General features: G+C 42.1%; 1 protein-coding gene across 5 annotated transcripts in view; it reads right to left on the reverse strand.

Moving 5' to 3' along the window:
* cadps2 (Ca++-dependent secretion activator 2) overlaps positions 1-17,840 on the reverse strand; it is a 179,678-nt gene that overhangs the window by 72,197 nt on the left and 89,641 nt on the right. For all 5 annotated transcript variants that reach the window (XM_087177619.1, XM_023419961.2, XM_087177620.1 and 2 more), the window contains exons 9-12: positions 12,061-12,127; positions 9,812-9,920; positions 9,472-9,672; positions 385-521 (exon numbers count right to left, since the gene is read on the reverse strand). In XM_087177619.1, the coding sequence (XP_087033745.1) occupies positions 385-521; positions 9,472-9,672; positions 9,812-9,920; positions 12,061-12,127 (514 nt within the window). The remainder of the gene's footprint in view (positions 1-384; positions 522-9,471; positions 9,673-9,811; positions 9,921-12,060; positions 12,128-17,840) is intronic.

Below are 17,840 nucleotides of genomic sequence, written 5' to 3' on the forward strand. Positions count from 1 at the left end.
AGAGAGAGAGAGAGAGAGAGAGAGAGAGAGAGAGAGAGAGAGAGCTTCAGACTGTCTCCTGAGAAGTTTTAGAGTCTTTCTCATTCTTTTCCATCCGTTTCTACGAGTTCTTCTTTTATTACTGATTGATCTGCTGAGTGCTGATCAATTGTTTTGTCTATAAAATTTCAAGAAATAGTTAAAAAACGACCAAAATGAACAGAATGAAATGTTTGTGTTCTGTCATTTCCCAGGACCGGGGGTCGACGGCGGCCACACAAGATTCTGAGAGAGCGGAGCGCCGCCTCGACCAACTCAAACTTTATCAACGAAAAAACGAACAACGTCAGTTCGACTCGCGGCTGGTTTCTGGGTAGTGTGGTGTGGAATCAGAGAGTGTCGTACCAGGCAGGAGAAGGAGTCGCTCATGCGGTGCTGCAGAGTGTGTTTCTGTAAGATGGCGAACAGGGCGGCGTGGTCGAAGCGACTCGGCGCTGCAGAGATCAGCTCCTCCACCCCCTGCCGCTGAGACGGATCCAGACCTGGACAGGAAACACAGAGAGGGACAATGCAAATGTTTTTTGTAAAGTATCTGTTTCAAACAGCAGTTCAGTTAAAATCAAGTTGAAGTGAATGAAATCTGATCATTGTGCTTCAGTCTTCAGATGTGTGACGACTTCATTCAGCACCACGACCTCAGCTCTTTGTGCACTTTGTGCTACGTTTCTTGTATGAAAGCTGCTGTGCAAATAAGGTTTATTATTATTATTAACTCTCCATTTCAATAACTAATAAATACATGATGGCATTAAGCATGACCCCTGAATACAAAGATTTTCCATCAAAAGAAATAAAATTCAACACTAATTCTTTAGAGAATTTGCATCAGAAAAACGGAAAAAAAATCATCTAAACAGAGCTGAATATATCTTGTTTTAACTTGTTTCACTGTGTAAATTACAGAGAAAAACAGAAACCCGATATGTTACCAAGCTACTTTTATCTGGAAAATCATGGAAAATCAAAAGATTTGACCAAACATTTGATTTTAGAACAGCTGGATGGAAATTTAAGTATTTTAAGTGAATTATTTTTTCTGGTTAGAAAGAAAGAAACAACACACACACACACACACTCACACTCACACTCACACACACACACACACACACACACACACACACACACACACACAGATAGGACTACATTGGCAGTGTCAGCTCTCAGTGCTCTGGTTAATAGTTCCCACCTCGGTTGGCTACAGCTCCTCTGTGAAGCTGTCAGAGCTCTCAGCTGACACAAACACTCGCCAACATGGCCGACGTGAGGAAAAACACTGGAAGTGACTCACACGGTCCAAACAACAACAACAACACATCACGGATCAACTGCGGCAGGAGGATCAGGCTCGGAGGGCGCGCACCGCTTCATGTTCATCAGGCCGCATGAAAACAGAGAGGGGTATCCCACTCCCTCAGATATTAAGACTCAAAACCAGGAAGTGCTTCTCAGTTTCACAGATTAGTTACAATATTAGTCGAACAACGCCAACAGCTGCGTGTTATGATAGACTGCACTCTGAAAGACACATGAAGACTGACACTTCTGCACTTACACTGACCTTTCATACCTGCTGGACAGTAGCACACCTGATCAACACACACTTTCCTGCTCCGAACCCTCTGGTTCCTACTGAAGAGAAAAATCTTTAAAATCAACTCATGAATATATACTTTCATTTCTTTTTTAAAAGACTCCAAAACAACTGGCCAATGTTACTTTACAGGAGTAAATTGTGAATTTATTGGGTTCTATTTTCAGCGTCTGACACAGTGTGACTCACTGATGTGTTCTAATAGTTTTTGGAAACAGCGGCGCTCGATGGCTCAGAGGAAGAAGACACATCAGGCTTTTTTAACAATAAGGAAATGATCACCAGATTCAAACTCTGAGTAAAGCTGGAATGACTAGTGATGTATTTTTAGACAGCAGTACAGACACTTTGGAGCTCGTCTCTTCTTGCGGCGCCCGGAGCGGCAGATGATAACGAGGCTTCGGGGTCAGCGGCGGAAGAATCAACAGAAAACTGGAAAAAGAAAAGAAGCAGAAGAGGCGCGGGGCGGCCCAGCCTGAGCAAACCTGGGTTCATTTCCAGTCCTTTCAGGCCTTCCTGTTAATGGCCCCGTCAAATGAAAAGCCTAACACTCTCCACTCTGCCTTTATTGTTGGGAGTACATTTCGGGATGGGAAGTTTCTGAGCGTGACACATGGCCCCACAAAAGACCACGGCTCGCTCGAAAGAATGCCGGCGCTGTTTCCACGCCTGCGACGCCCGCGGCCTCGTGCCCAAGACGAGCATTAGTGATCGCTTTTTTATCAACGCTGCCATTTTGTTTTTGTGTGGATGCATAGAAGCCCGCAAGGACTCTCAGACATTTGTGTTTCGTCCCCCCCCCCCTTCCTCCCTCCTCCTCCCTTTGTCGCTTTTGTCCAAATGAGAAAAAAAAAAGACAGCAAAAGTGAAATCTCCACAATCAACTTCCAATCGACGCTCCTCTCCTTTTCTTCCCGTCTTCTTTTCTTCTGACTTTCCTGTGTCTGGCTGCCCTTTGGCTCCCGTGGCCTGCTTTCCCTCTGTCTAATTCCGATGTAGGTCATTTTACATTCGTTACCTCCAAAACACGGGATTGTCCTTAATGTAATTTGGAGAAAAGACAGGGAGTGAAGAGGCGACTCTAAAGAAAACGAGACAAAGGGATATAGATTAGTGCTGATAATAAGAGGAGGGGGAGGAGGGGGGGGGGAGTATTGATTGGGGGACAGACGGCGGAGGAGTGATGTTGATCCGTGTCAAGTCCAACTTTCAGCTATTATCTGCTGGGTGTGTGTGTGTTAAAGAAGGGGGGTGGGGTGTGTGTGTGTGAGTGAGTGAATGAGCGTGTGTGACAGAAAATATGGATGGATGTCACTGCTCCTGACACAGATGGTGTGTGTGTGTGTGTGTGTGTGTGTGTTTAATCCAGACTGTCTGCAGGTTTCTTGAACAGTTGCTCATCACTGTGACATTCACATTGACAGATTTCTGTTTTTCATATTCTCATTAAACACAAAATAAACAAATTCTGGTTTAGTTCAAACTCAGATCAAAGATCTAATCCTTCAGATTTCAGTCTTGGATGATTTGACGCTCAGTCACTGACGGTGAAAGCAAGTGTGGTTTCGAACAGCAGTATAACTTTGTCTGAAATACAACAGAGAGCGTCTGGAGAATGTTTACAGTGCAGCCAAACAAACCGATGGTTTTACAAGTAGGTTTTGAACATACGGAGGAGTCCTAAAGTCTGAGACCAATTTATAGAGAATTAACTACAGAATGTAAACGATCTGGAAGGTTATTACTGAAAAATGCAGTCAATAATCTATATCAAGGTCTGCCCCCTCATAAAAAATCTATATATATTATAACATGTAAACTCTGTATTATAAGTGACCACCTCCCTCTCTGCCGTCCATCCCCGCACGTTAAATAACCCGATCGGTTTGATCCAATGTTCTGTCAAGAGGCAAAACAGGGAGGAAAATAAAAGCTGAACAACGAGGCTTGTAAACTCCCCAGAGAGCTTTATCAGTGAGGTGGACATCAACCGCAAACCTGGGATTATTACATCATTACAATATCTGTTAATTAAAATTATTTCTCCAGCTTCACAGCATCTCATGGTCTACATCAGCAAATAAACACACTAAATGTTTAAAAGGTCAACAGTAACTGAACCGTACTGGATCAGACTCGGTGAGATCACATCAGTGAATCCCACATTACATCTATTATTGTATTATTATCTGTTATTATAACTATCAGCCTTTGTGTGTCCACGACTTGAAGTGCAACTCCACAGATTTTACACATTAAAGTCTGTGTGCAGATCTTGGGAAGTACTACTGGCTTTAACACAACAAAACTCCTATCTGTATGCAGTTGCATGCTGGGTAATGCAGGTGCCAAGTTTTTAACAAATAGTAGAATATCTGCAGGGGTTTTCTTTCAGTATTACACCTGTAGAGTCCAACAGCGTTACACTGTGGACGTGTAATATAAACCCAGTGTCGAACTGAAAGGTATTAACTCCGTATTGTTTGTGTATGTCTAGATTTTTATAGATATTTATAACATGTGTGAGGATGTTTGAGCGCTGAGGTGTGTGTGTGTGTGTGTGTGTGTGTGTGTATGTGTGTGTGTTGAAGGTGGGAGGGTGAGGCTAGTTCTCTGCGCTTGATCTCTCCATATCCATCTCGTCTGAGCTCCATTGGTATCGTCACAGCAACAGTCACATCTATGTGACATCCTGCTCTGAGAGGTGGTGGCGGTCGCTGATGGCAGGTTATTGATGCGGACGAAGAGGAGGAGGAGGAGGAAGATGGAGAGCGTTTCAGTTTCAGGTGCACCGGGCTGAGAGATGAGACTTGATCTGCCTGTCAGAGCATGGCGGTGACGACGTCAGGGCGAGCTGAGACGAAGATGCGGACGGACAAGCCCATCAGCCTCCGTGTGGCTGTGCGGGGCGTCTCGCAGCGGAGAACTCAAACGGACAAACTCAACTCGGGGGAAAAGTTTGAGAGAAGCACATGAACACATCCTCAGCTGTTGTGCTGCGTTTGAGGGCGCCACTGAATCCCCGGAAGGTTAAGGCGAAAGGACAGTTTGGACGTCGCTCCTCAGGATCATCCTCGCTGTCAAACTGACCACCTGCTTCTTCAAAAACACAACTGACAGGTGTAAACATCCCCGAAAAAACACCTTCAGGATCGGCCTCGACCCCCAACAGGCCCATCTGTTGACAGCGAGGGCGGACTTCACGGTCTCTTTGATAAAAGTGGATTTCAGGTCAGAGGTCGCAACGAAAAGTCCCCACAGCCTTCGATGATTTCCACGTGTTTGGACTTTGTTTTGCGGGTCGTTTGAACGCCGGTCCGTTTCATTCTTGTTTACGTGAGCTGCTGGCTGCAGCGAACAGGCAGGACGGTGACAGGAAGTGATAGCTACTCCAGTTTCTTTAGCAAACTCACACTTGTCTGTTTGTCCTTTTCTTTAGAGTTTTCACTTCAGAGCTGAGAATCTCAGGAACGGCCAGCTGCTGAAATCTGACCATGAAACAGCATCAAGACAAAAGCCTGGATTTTATTTATGGAACCAAAAAGTTTTCTTCTTAATAATCTGCATTTTTTTCTCCTTGCTTTGTTGCTTTTCATCTATTTTTCTTTTCTAGCGGAGCTTGGTTAAAGCTATAACATGTGACTTTTCCACATTAAAATGTCTAACAATGATTAGACCTATGGCAGATAGCAGAACAAATCTGCTTCCATCTATTTTCAAACCTAAAGAAATCTGTGATTTTAATCAAGGTAATGCTCTGTGTTTCATTTGGTCGCCTGTCGATGACGTGATGATGGGGATATGTTGGCGTTGTGCTTGTTGCCAGAAGCGTCAAAACTTTACTTTCATCCAGTTTTAAGTGACATTTTAAAGATACTTTTTACACCTTGGTTGTTTTCAACTATATATTTCAACGAGTTGAAGGATTTTAGTCGTCCGACGTCGCATCTGAAGTAATTAAACAATCAAAACAAAGGTTAGCATCAGTCTCAGCACCCAAACCGACTCAGACTTTAAATGTGAACCGGTTTAATGGTGTGTTTGTTGTGGAGAGGAGGACACCTCTGTGGATAATTCAGCTGCAGGTAAAAAAACCTCCTGAACCACCGACACTGAAGGAATCCAAACGGGAAAAAAAGCTCACAGCGATGGCGGTGAAGACAACAACTCCCATGATTCCAGGCTACTATTGTTTTCATTGGGAGACCCCTAGGGGCAGAAGTTACATACTGTGTATTTAAATCTAACCACCACATACGATGTCAAATGACAAATAAAACGATAAAAATTGTATAAAGTTTTCAAGAGCATAGACAGAGAACCGAACGGACTATGAAGATGAAAGCAGATAAATACACATATATGAAGTCAGTTAAGAATATACTATATTTTTTACCGACTTCATATGTGACCCAGAGTCTCGGAGCCCAGAAACAGACACAAGTCAAACCAATTATCTCATCTAAACCAAACCTTTTCCTGCACCTCAAACAACAGCAATCATAAACATGATCATTACCCTTCAGTTGTCACTGCACCTACAGCTCACAGCACATGGAAAATACAATGTCAATATTATAAAACAGCACTGACAGAAGAAGGAGAAAACAATTAATAACTCAATTTAGAGACGGAAATAAAAAAATGTGGTGTTAGATTGAATTTTGTAGTGACATTAAGTACATTTCCGCTCCAGCCCGTGTTCTGTTCAGCTTCTTCTGCCTCAGTCTAAAACCCTTTCTAACCTAATTATTCATTTTCTGCTGTCATGCATTCTGTCTGAATTGGCACATTTCATGAAATCCAGCAGTTTGTGATTAACTTCTAGATAGAGATATTTGTGTTCTGCAGATCTCCCAGTACAAACATGTTGCTGCTGCGGATTATTGCCAAACCATGTTTCTTTGTTACAGAAGCACAACAGCTGAAGCAGAGTTTATGATCTGATAGTATTATAAGGTCTGTCTTGTGTTTTTCCATAAATTTCACAAAATATAAACTTTTCATGTCAGTGTTTAAACACACATTACACCGATAATGGTGAAAGAAACTGGGTAGTTGTAGTCCAGCTTTTTCTGTTTGAACCTGACATCCTGACGTATGAACACCTCGCTTTTTTTTCCCGCCACACAAAGTTGGAAATTATTTTACGTAGTTTATCAAACCAGTTTTTTTTGTGTGGTGACGAATAAAATCCTCAGACCAGCCGACAGATATCGGAGGATTAAAAAAGTCCATACAGGTCTTTGTCCCTAACCTCTGACGAGACCCACAGGAGAGCGTCCTGACATGGCGCCCATACGGTGGCAGATGTACCAGACCTTTATCGTCAGGGTTACAATAACAAACACACAGTTAAGCTTGTAGAACAGTCATAGTTTGTGCAAACTGAATGACATTAAAGAATCTGGTTTATTTTCATTAAACCAGTTCGATCGGTGTGAGATCATGTGCTGGACCTCCGGCAGTAAACAGGAGGAAGAGCTGATCCCTGAAAACAGAAGCTGAGAATTTACAGAGCAGGATCCATTCAGCAGAGGAACAACAATAACCATCAGCTGCCTGCTGTGTGTGAGCCTCTGACACGACTTCCACGTGTAAACAGCTTCATTATTTGCTCTCACGCGCCAGTCAATAAAATGTGCCGCTGCCTGCTCGCTCTTTGTGCTCCGAGTCGCAACCGAAGGCACAAAGCTGAGAACGGTCCTGAGCCGGAGACACACAAAGGAGAAGATGATGTGTCTCTGCTCTCATTGTCTCACCTGTTCGCTCTCAGTTATTAACATTCAAACACAGAAGAATGGATCGTTTGTGCCGGAAAACGCTGCTTTTTCCGCAAGTCAAGACGAGAGAAGTATGATTTTGTTAATGTTAAATGACCCGTCCATGTGTGTGCGTGTGCATGTGCGTGTGCATGTGGCTGCATAAAAGCTCGCCAGTGTGTACACATGCAATCATTAGTGTTATTTAACCTCCGCCTTTCATTCTTTACGAGCAGAGACGAAGATGCAGGTTCACTGACACAATCGTTTTTAAAGCGAGAACAACTTTGTGTCAAACCCATTATTACATTCACACACACTCACACATACACACACACACACACACACAGGCACTTAGCACCCAGTTAAGAGCTATTTCAGGGACACCTTCTATTTCCACCTGCAAACAGCATGTCAGCACCTCTCGCCATTAACTCTTCAATCTTTCCCATTTAACACTAACGAGCGACGGCAAGAACAGGCCGCCGCTGCGCCAAATTACACAAATACTGTCATAATCAGCTCTCAGTATGAAGCTCTTCATGTCACAATGCTCGGCCAGGAGGAGGCAGCCAGCCGCGCACACACAAGCGCCGCCGCCGCCGCCCTCCTCCCGCAGATAATAAATTAAATGATTTGTAGATGGAGGGGGAAAAAAAGAAATGAAGTGTGTGTGTGTTGAAGCAAAGACATGATATTACAGAAGTTAAGAGGACAGAAAGAACAAATCAAGGTAGGGGCAGAATATACAGCAGGAGAAAGACAAGAAAAGGAAGAAATGTGCCAAACAGGAAAATAAAAAAGTTTTCTAAAAGCGCCATTTAGTGACGTGGATCCCAACAGTTACTGGCAAACGCAGCAAAAAGGGCAGCGAAGAAAATAAACCCAGGGAGTAAAAGGGGCTACGGATGGGAAGACTGGAAGAGAAATAAAGAAAGAGGAATGGAGGAAAGGGTGGAGATTAAAAAAAAAAGAAGGCAGATGTGGGAAAAGAGCAAGAGAGGAGGAAAGGAAAGTGATGAAGGGAAGGGAAAAATTAAATGAGACAAACGGAAGAGGCGTAAAAAGGAAAAATAACGGAAAAAACAAGAAAATATGGGAATAGGAAATGAAGACAGGAAGCTGGAAAAAAGAAGGGAAGGGAAGAAGGAGGGATGGATGACAGGAAAAAAAGAGGGCAAGAAAAACAGATACATGGTGTGTTGTATTGAAGAAGAGAGACTCTTATTTTGAGTCTTTGTTTTCTCTTCTTCTCTTGTGTGTGTTTTCTCTCTCACAGCAGTGAAACCTACATGCTGTTAACCTGTTTCGATCTGCCTCCAACTGTGTGTGTGTGTGTGTGTGTGTGTGTGTGTGTGTGTGTGTACCTGCAACCAATCAGTGAACTGCAAACAAATCAAAGCCCCCACATAAGTTCAGTCTTGAGATCCTGCTGCCTGTCTGTCTGTTCCACTTTTCAAACATCATGGTTAATTGGAAAAAAGGAACAAAAAACAAAACAAAAATAGAAACAATGTGAAGGAATAAGGAAGAGAAGGCAGAGGAGACGGAAAGAAAGATGAGATGAAAGCAGTGGCAGATTAGGGTAAAGTGCAAAAAAGATGAAAAAAAAGAGAAAGGAAATGAGGAAAGAAGGAAAGTAGGCAACAACAGAAGAAAAAAGAAGAAGCAAAACGAATACGAAGAAAGAGTTTAAATACAGGTCGCAGCCACATAAAGCTCCACCTCCTGAGTGGTGTCAACACTATTTCAATTTTGAGACATTTTTAACCCTGAATTTCAAACAAAGATTCAGGATCAGTCAAATGCCTGTTGCCAAATCCAAGCTGAAGGCTGAACACAAGTGGCCACCTCATTTGTAAATCCATGTATAACATTGTAAACGTCAAGAATATAGTCATCAAATGCTGCTGATACAAAGATCTTTTCAATCTTAAACTTTTCAATGAAAGATAATGCAGTTTTAAAAGATTTTTATGAATGAACTTTTATGAATTATAATATCAGGCTAAATGAGCAGATTTCAGATTGCTCAGTACTTTCACTTTACAAACCGACCCAGTGAGGATCAGAACCTACTGATGGGGGACGCTGGTTTCTGAAGTCCTCCTCTGCAGTTTGCGGTTTTGTTCTGCAGCGGGGGGACCGGTTTGTAGGACTGCCCGGTGGCCCGGTATATGGCCTGGACCCACAGCACTCGGTCCTGCTCATCGTCACAGGCGAACATCACCAGGTCGCCCTCCTTCACCGCGTTAAAAAACACCCGGCCGCCCTGCAGGCCTGAGGAGGAGGAAGGTCACGTGAATGGCTTTGTACTGAATGCAGCTCGTATATCACTGCGGTGTAGACGATCTGCTTTCTGTTTACATTTGAATTTAGCCGTGGAGACTTGGAAATGTAAAAAGTAAGGTGTGTCTACCTGGCTGAGGGTCGCAGTAGTCCACCGTGTAGCCCTCCAGCTGCATTAGCTCTTGAGGCTCCGCCTTCTTCTCTCTGTAGCTGCACATGGCAAACGTGTACTGACTCACCTGCAGGACAAAGACACTGATCAACCACAAGTCACGGCACACTTCAGAAGCACAAGCCGTCCAAACACACATGGGTACATGTTTGGTTTCTTCATATTTCCAGAGCCCGTTCATTTCCCATAGAGCTTTTATGTAGGAAGCACGGTCTCTAGTTGAGTTTCATGATGTGTCCTAAGATATGCTTTAAATGAACTGTTAATGTCTCAACCCTGAAAATCTTCAGCTGTAAAAATGGTGAACTTGCTCCTGGAGAAGAACCATCAGCTGCTGCTGCTGTGGAGTGAACCAGAACAGAAAAGTTGTCTGGACAGATACACAACAAACTGAAACTCTTTAAATATATAAACTAAAACTATAAACTATAAAGCTCCGTTAAGTCGAGGGGAGCTGCAGATTCAACTGATAATTCTCTGTAGGTTCATTACGACCAGCAGTTTCTAACGATCGCATATTATTATAATTAGAATAACCACTTTGCAGTTGTATGCCTATCAAATATTTGTGTTTAATTGGGTTATAATCATGAATTTGTATGAATTATTGAGTTATGGCCAAAAATGTGTCTTGAGGTCACGGTGACCTTTGACCTTTCACCACCAAAATGTAATCAGCTCATCCTTCCCCTCCGTTTGTGTCAAATTTGAAGAAATTTCCTTAAGGTGTTACTTAAGCAACATCACAGGAGAGTGAGGGATGTACTGAATATCAGCTCAGCTGTGATTGGTCAGGACAATCACAGCTGAGCTGATATTCAGTACATCCCTCACTCTCCTGTGATGTTGCTTTTATACAACAGTTCTACAAGCGCAATATTAAATAAACAACAGATTATCATTTGTTTATTTCATCATTTATTTGGCTACACCAACACAAATAGTTCTGCAACTGGACTGGTACTGGACTGTTGCTAAGCAACACAAACATTTTCCTGACCTGCACACTGCACACTAACTTGCTACTTTGTCTACACGTTACCTCAGGTGTGCGCTGAAGTATCATGGCTTCTTCCCTTCATCCTCTTCTGACCTCATACATCATTCAACTCAAATGTTATTTCTGGAAATATTTTCATCTTTGCAAAGTTTGTTACAATCTAAGACAGATAACGATCGTTAATGTAACGCTAATTAATGATTAGGCAGAGTGATACATGTAGTTAAAGTGCCAGTGCTGTTATACCCTGTATCAGCATTCATGGAATGCCTCTCGTCCAATCAAATTACTTGGTTGGAACTACCTGTTGTATAATGACCTATCACGTTCAGGAGAATGGGATGGAACGTGTAATGTCTCCGGCTCTGGCTGAAAACTGGCAAAACAAAGCAGACGTTCCACTTCTGTTTAAATAAAGTTGCAACTGGTGAAAATGTTCTTTAATGAAACTAAACAAAAAGATTTTTAAACCACAGCGTAGAGAGTAAAAATATTGTCAAACATTGAATGAACCATTAACATCATAAACCACAATCAGTACAATATAAATGAGTCTCAATGGAAAGACCTTCTGATGCCTTTAAAGGACTTTCAGTCGGACGGGAAACAAGAAGAGTTGTTTCACAAAGGCGACATTTTCATTTGAACGTTTACCCTTGCTCTGAGTGATCACTAAGTCCTCCACAAGTACATAACAGCTGAAATTAAAAAGTGTAAAACTTGATTTACTTTGCTTCAGTTGGACTCTTGTGCACAGCCGAGATGTAAAAACCTTTCAGGTAGAGCGGCTGATGTGAGATGATTTTCTTTAACAACCTTAAATTGCTTTTTTTTTTTCTTTTTTCTTTCTCCCACTTTCGCCTTCCCACTCCAAAATCAATTTCTGAAAGAGCTGCTTCAGTGTGAGGACATTCTCTGTGAAGGCTGAGTTTAGGATCTAATGCATTTTAAACACAAAAACTTCTGTTTAATGAGTTATTTCATATTCCCCCTGATAATGGATCTGTACGAGTCAAGTCTTTTCTTCTGTGGAATAACAGTTCATTAATGTCACTCTGTCACGCTGCTGCGGACTCATTTTAGTTTTACTTTTAACCTGTAGTCTCTCTCGTCCTGCCTGCAGTGGCTCTCTGATATTAAAACACAATGTCCCAATCGATCATGGATCAATAGATGTCACCTGCTCTCAGTTTCACCGGTTTCTTACCTGAACGAGAACAAAATATCTTCTTTTCCAGCGTTTCCACACTCTCTGTCCCACAGCGTAAAGATACCTGAAACACAACATCAGGTTAAAGGAAAATGTGGTTCCAACCAACTGTTGGTGGTCTGTTATTCTTCCCTAACAAAAAGCACATGAAACCATTTATAGCTTTATGTGAATTTATCTAGGGAGGCAACTAATATGATTGTCATCATCAGCCTGATGATTATTTTCTCAATTAGCTGTTGAGTCATTAACATGTCAGAAAACAATAAAAAAAAAATGTCCATCCCAGTTTCTCCAAGTCCAAGATGACAACTCCAAATGTTTTATCTGACCAAAAAAAAGATATTAGGTTTACTCTCATGTAAAACAGAGAAAAGCAGGAAAATCTTCAACTTTCAGAGGCTGAAACCTCAATTTATTTATTTGCATAAAAATACTTTAATGATTAATCAATTATCAAAATTGTTGCCAACTAATCGATAAACCAATCAATCGTATCGGCTCTAAATTCAGATGTGAAATGTATTTATTTTCACATTAGCCCACATACATACATGACATGTATGATAGAAATGTAAAATCAGTTTCAGTTTACCATCTCAACCTCAAGGTCTACGCATCAGCTGCTCTGGAGCTTTTGATCATATCATATGATCTTCATCAGCGAATAGAGTTCGTCCATCGGTGCTAAAAATGCTGTTTTCAAGGTCAACTAGAGCAGAAGGAGTAACTGATCGAAAGCTCCAGACCAGCTACTAAATGGACCTTGAGCAGAGATTGTTTTGTCAAATGTGAAAAGTGCTTCACATGATAAATTACATTTTTTATTTTCCAAAAGTAATAAAAGGTTTTTATATTTTTCCCTCAAATCAGTAATTCTTGTGAAATGTATTTCTTCATTGGACATTTACTAAATGGACATTTTTCTGACAATTTACACAAATTACAATTAATTCATTGATCGAAAAGCTAAACAACAGATTAATCAATACTGGAAATAACTTGAACACTACTAATCTGAGACACTTAACTTGAGGATACAAATATCAACAATAACGGGGACGTATATCAAAAACAAAAACAACCGAGAGCCTTTGAGTCTTCAAGCATCAGATTCTGTTGATATTTGAAGTCTCCAAATATCACAATATATCACAGCACATTACGCCACAACTCCGCCAGCTGTGACCATCATTAAGACCTACATTTCCTCCTTTAATGAGGAAACTAAAAGGAGAGAGGCCATGACACAGACAGCAGCTCATTGAGGAAGTCTTGAGGAAAATGGAAGAATGACCAGCGTGGCCTCTCAATCAATGGCTGCTCTCGGGCCTCCTGAAGCGTGGGATACAGGCAAGTGCAAGTGAGGAAAATCAATCGATGGCGAGACCTCTTTCTTCAGCCCTGCTGCCCGCCCTTAAAGAAAAGGCCTCCAGTCAAGGCTGCGGCGCGTCTGGACGGAGAATCTGGGCCATTCTGCAACGACTCCGGGTTAACATGTGGCACCGCTCGCCGGGCCACTTGTGAAAATGATTTGGCTGTCTGTCCTCCTCCTGCAGGGGTTTCAAACACCCATTCAGCCGCACGACGACATGGCCGGATGGATGGACTGCAGACGGCGAAGAGTTCACTGCAGGCATTTAACAGCCCTCGCTGCCAAAAAACACCCGTCTCTAACTGGTCATTTAGCTGGATATTCAGACTTTAAGGGTTGTTTTTGTTTTGTTTTTTTTAAACGTGATGAGATACTGGGTTTATTTTCTTCAGGAAAAACTGTTTCACATCTTTTCGAGAAATTAGTGTGAGCGTAATTAAATAAAACAAAAAAGACATCACTGCATCACAATTAAAAAACAAAAAAAGGTGTAATAATCTGACTACATTAAAGATTTTTTTTTTTTTTTTACCCAATTATGAAGTAAATGATTTATAAAACATACATGCATGTTACATATGTATGTTAAGAAGGAGAACTTTGTAGTGCCGCTGTCTGAACGCTGTCGGCAGCATGCTGTGTTTGCAGCAGGTAAAACACAGCGTCTGATTTCCTCTGAGCTCAGAAACCTGATGAGAAACAGGACGAAGAATAAAAATCTTCTAGAGGAAACAAATCAAGAATCTCATGATCACAACAATGATTTAATGATCTCCTCAGAGACCCTTCATGTGAACAGAACCTCATGGTGTTCACCTGCTGCTCGCTCTCAACAGTGTCATACAGGTAAACATATTTCTTCATTGTCATCTAATGGCGTCAAAAAAAAAAAACATTCAATGAAAATGTGTTTGTGGATCATCTGAGAATCACATTTCCAGTTTGTGCACTTTTCTCTTTTTTTCCCATCTCGCTCTCGCTCGCTCTCTCTCTCTGTCAAAGTAAAATGTGCTCTTGCATCCGTCGACCTCTTAATGGATTCATGTCTTTAATCTTCTCAGGTTCCTTTTCATGGTTTTCTTTCTGAAGTCTGAACCCAAAAAATAAATAAATAATACGAAATGTACTGAAACATTTTCTGTTTGTGCTCTTTTTGTGCTCCAAGCAACAGAGATTCCTGCATCAGCCTCTTCTCGGACTGGACTGGACCGGATTAATCACACATGCAGCACACAGGCCTCGTTATCGCCAGCCTCACGGATTGTGTTTTTAACAAAGCAGAAATGACAGAAGCCAGATTCAGGACATGAAGAAGAGCTGGCCGTGTGTCGGACTGTACGACGCTGACTTAACACGATGCATGCTGGTTAGACAGCAACCCACTGGGAGCCACCTGTGACGACAACACTTCCTCCCGATTGGCTTACAACTTCACTGACACGCACGTCGTGCTCTACGTTTTTATTCTACGAACTTCAGATCCATTATCTCCAAGGTTCTCTCTCCCAAAGGTGATGCAGTTTATCGGCTCTCCTCCTGACAGCTCTTTTTATTTTTTTTACATGAACACCAACACTATAGTTTTCAACAAGGAAAATTGTAAAAACAATTTAGTTTGTTATTGTATAAAAAAGTAATAACCTTATAGGTCATATTTTATCCTTAAGATTTCTTTTATCTTTACAAGTCTATGGTTCTCAACAAAACAGAAAATCTTATCTCTCTAAGTTTTTCTCCAGCAGTTTTAACCCATCGCCCTCCATGTTTTCATAAAACTCAGACTAACAGTGGCGAGAAAGAGTGAGTGAACCCTTTCACCTGCATTTGTGTGTAAATTTGTCCCAAAATATGTCCATGATCTTCATCTAAGTTATAATAGACAAAGACAATCTGTTTAACTAAGAACAGAGAATTCATTGCGTCGTTCTTCAGTGTGGATTGGAAGAGGTGTGTGAACCCCTCGGATAATGACATGAACAAAAGCTAAGTAGAGTCAGGAGTTATCAAACCTGACGTCAAGTCGATGAAACCAGATTAGAGGTGTGGGTTAGAGACGCTTTGAGTTAAAAAATAAATAAATAAATTTGAGTTTGCTCTTCACAAGAAATATCTGCTGATGTGAACTTTGCCTCACAGAAAAGATCTCAGAAAGCTTACCATCACAAACTGTTATTAGCATGACGCTGAGAGGGCTACAGAGTCATCTCAAAGAGTTCAGATCTTCACTCCCTGGAAGTGACACCTCCAGCTAGGATGACTCCAAAAGCTCAGCACAGAACGCTCAGTAACGTAACCAAGAAGCCCAGAGTAACAGCTGAAAGCCTAAAGGAATCATTGGAGCTGGTTAGCATCTCTGTTCATGAGTCAACCAGACACACCTCATGGAGCGTGGAGTCCTGCCATGGACACTACAGAACAAGCTGCTGCTCTCCACAAACATTACATGCAAAGAGCAGCTCGACTCTCCACAACAAATGACTGAATGACAAAATGACTAATGAAACTAATGTTGAAGTGTTTGGGATACATCATCCCAAAGGTGAAGCAGGGTGGAGGGAGCATCACGAAAGTGAATCCAGTACAGAAGCTGTTGCAGCGACATCCTGAGCATCTGTCTGAGCTGAAGCTGCTCCATTAGGAAAAAAGGTTTAAACGTCCTCCTGAACATTGAGCGGCTCCGATCAGCAGCTACTGGACCAGATGCTTTCAGGTTATTGGTACCAAAGGAGGTTCAACCAGTTCACCAATCCATCATTCCACCAGAGGTGTGAATGTGTTCAATAAAGACACAAAAGATTAGAATAGTTTTTGTGATATTAGTGTAGGGACACTGTGTTTGTGTTTGACATTTTATGACCAATCAAATGTAGAAAACCAGGTCAGTCCAAAGGTTCACTGACTGAGTAAACACTGAGTGACAGCCTGAGACACTGACAACACTCATGTTTAAAGAAAAACAAACAAAAAAATCACTGACGCTACAGGAAGTAGAATGTGTCGACTTCACTTTTTATATTCCACCCCTCCGGTCAACACCATCGACTATCAAGTCAGTGGAAGTTGAAATCGGACTCAGCTACAGACAGGCTGGACTCACAGGGAGACTAACACTGACCCCTTGTGGATGTTGTTGAAAGGTGCACATGATCTATATCCCCTCATTTTCCTCTGTCTGTCTGTTAACAGAGCTGCCTGACTCCCACAGTGCTGTGTTCATTACAGTGACAGAGCCTCCTACAGGAGCAGGAGCAGGAGGAGGAGGAGGAAGAGGAGCAGGAGCAGGAGGAGGAAGAAAAGGAGGAGCACGATGAGGAGGAGGAAGAGGAGGAGCAGGAGCAGGAGGAGGAGGAGGAAGAGGAGGAGGAGCAGGAGGAGCAGGAGGAGGAGGAGGAGGAGCAGGAGGAGGAGGAGGAGCAGGAGGAGGAGGAGGAGGAAGAGGAAGAGGAGGAGCAGGAGGAGGGGAGTCAGGAGGGGAAACTGAAACACAGAAGCTTTCAGAGTCCCAGTTCTGCTCCTCAGCCGATCCTGTCAATACGAGGATGGATAGCAGTTTAATCTCTGAGGGTCAAATACAGAAAGAGATGTGTTTAGCCTAGCTTAGCACAAAGTATGGAAGCAGGGGGAATCTACTAGCCTAGCTCTATTGAGAGAGAAACAAAACATATTTTCCCACAACTAAAAAGCCTTTTACAACCGTCAGACACAACCAGGGCTGCTGCACTCTCCTCATGGATTTGATGCTGCTGCTAATTGTGTTCTAAGATAACAAACGCAGCGATGCAGCGATCACAACCTCGAGTATGTTTACTCTTCCTTTGTCACGCAACTGTCGGATTAAAAGCATGTGCAAAACATTCAACACCAGATTACAGATGTAACCTGAGAGTTTCCTGCTCTTGACATTCTTAATCTTCTATTGAATGGAAACCTGTTCCAGCTGCGACAGCTCATTTACACAAAACATTTGACTCTATATCAGTTTGAAGTCGCATGCAAAGGGACACATGAGCTTGTTTGCTAACAACGACAACAACAAAAGTAGGAAACTTGGTGCAACGTTTCAGGAGTGTTTCCAAACCCATGCATCAATATCAACTGAAATTATTTTAAATGTGGTCAAAAAGTTGCAAACACAAATCAAACAGTCTCCAGGTTGCACTCAGATATTGCTGTTTGCCACACAAACTATTTCATCTGAGGCGTTTTCTGAGGGAGGAAGAGACGGGAGGGACGATGTGAATGAAAATCTATGACCCGCTGTAAATGACGAGCACGACATGGAGCAGTAAACACACTGTGTGAAATATTCTAATTTCATTTTTTGCTTTGTTTATCAACATTAAATGACTGTAGGCTGAACTGACGTCAGAAAAAAAACTATTTGGATGTGTTGAGTGAGGAG

This window comes from Seriola lalandi, unplaced genomic scaffold (assembly GCF_002814215.2).
Source record: "Seriola lalandi dorsalis isolate HSWRI2012SDOR001 ecotype SW California unplaced genomic scaffold, Sedor1 jcf7180002054614, whole genome shotgun sequence".
Taxonomy (NCBI): Eukaryota; Metazoa; Chordata; class Actinopteri; order Carangiformes; family Carangidae; genus Seriola; species Seriola lalandi.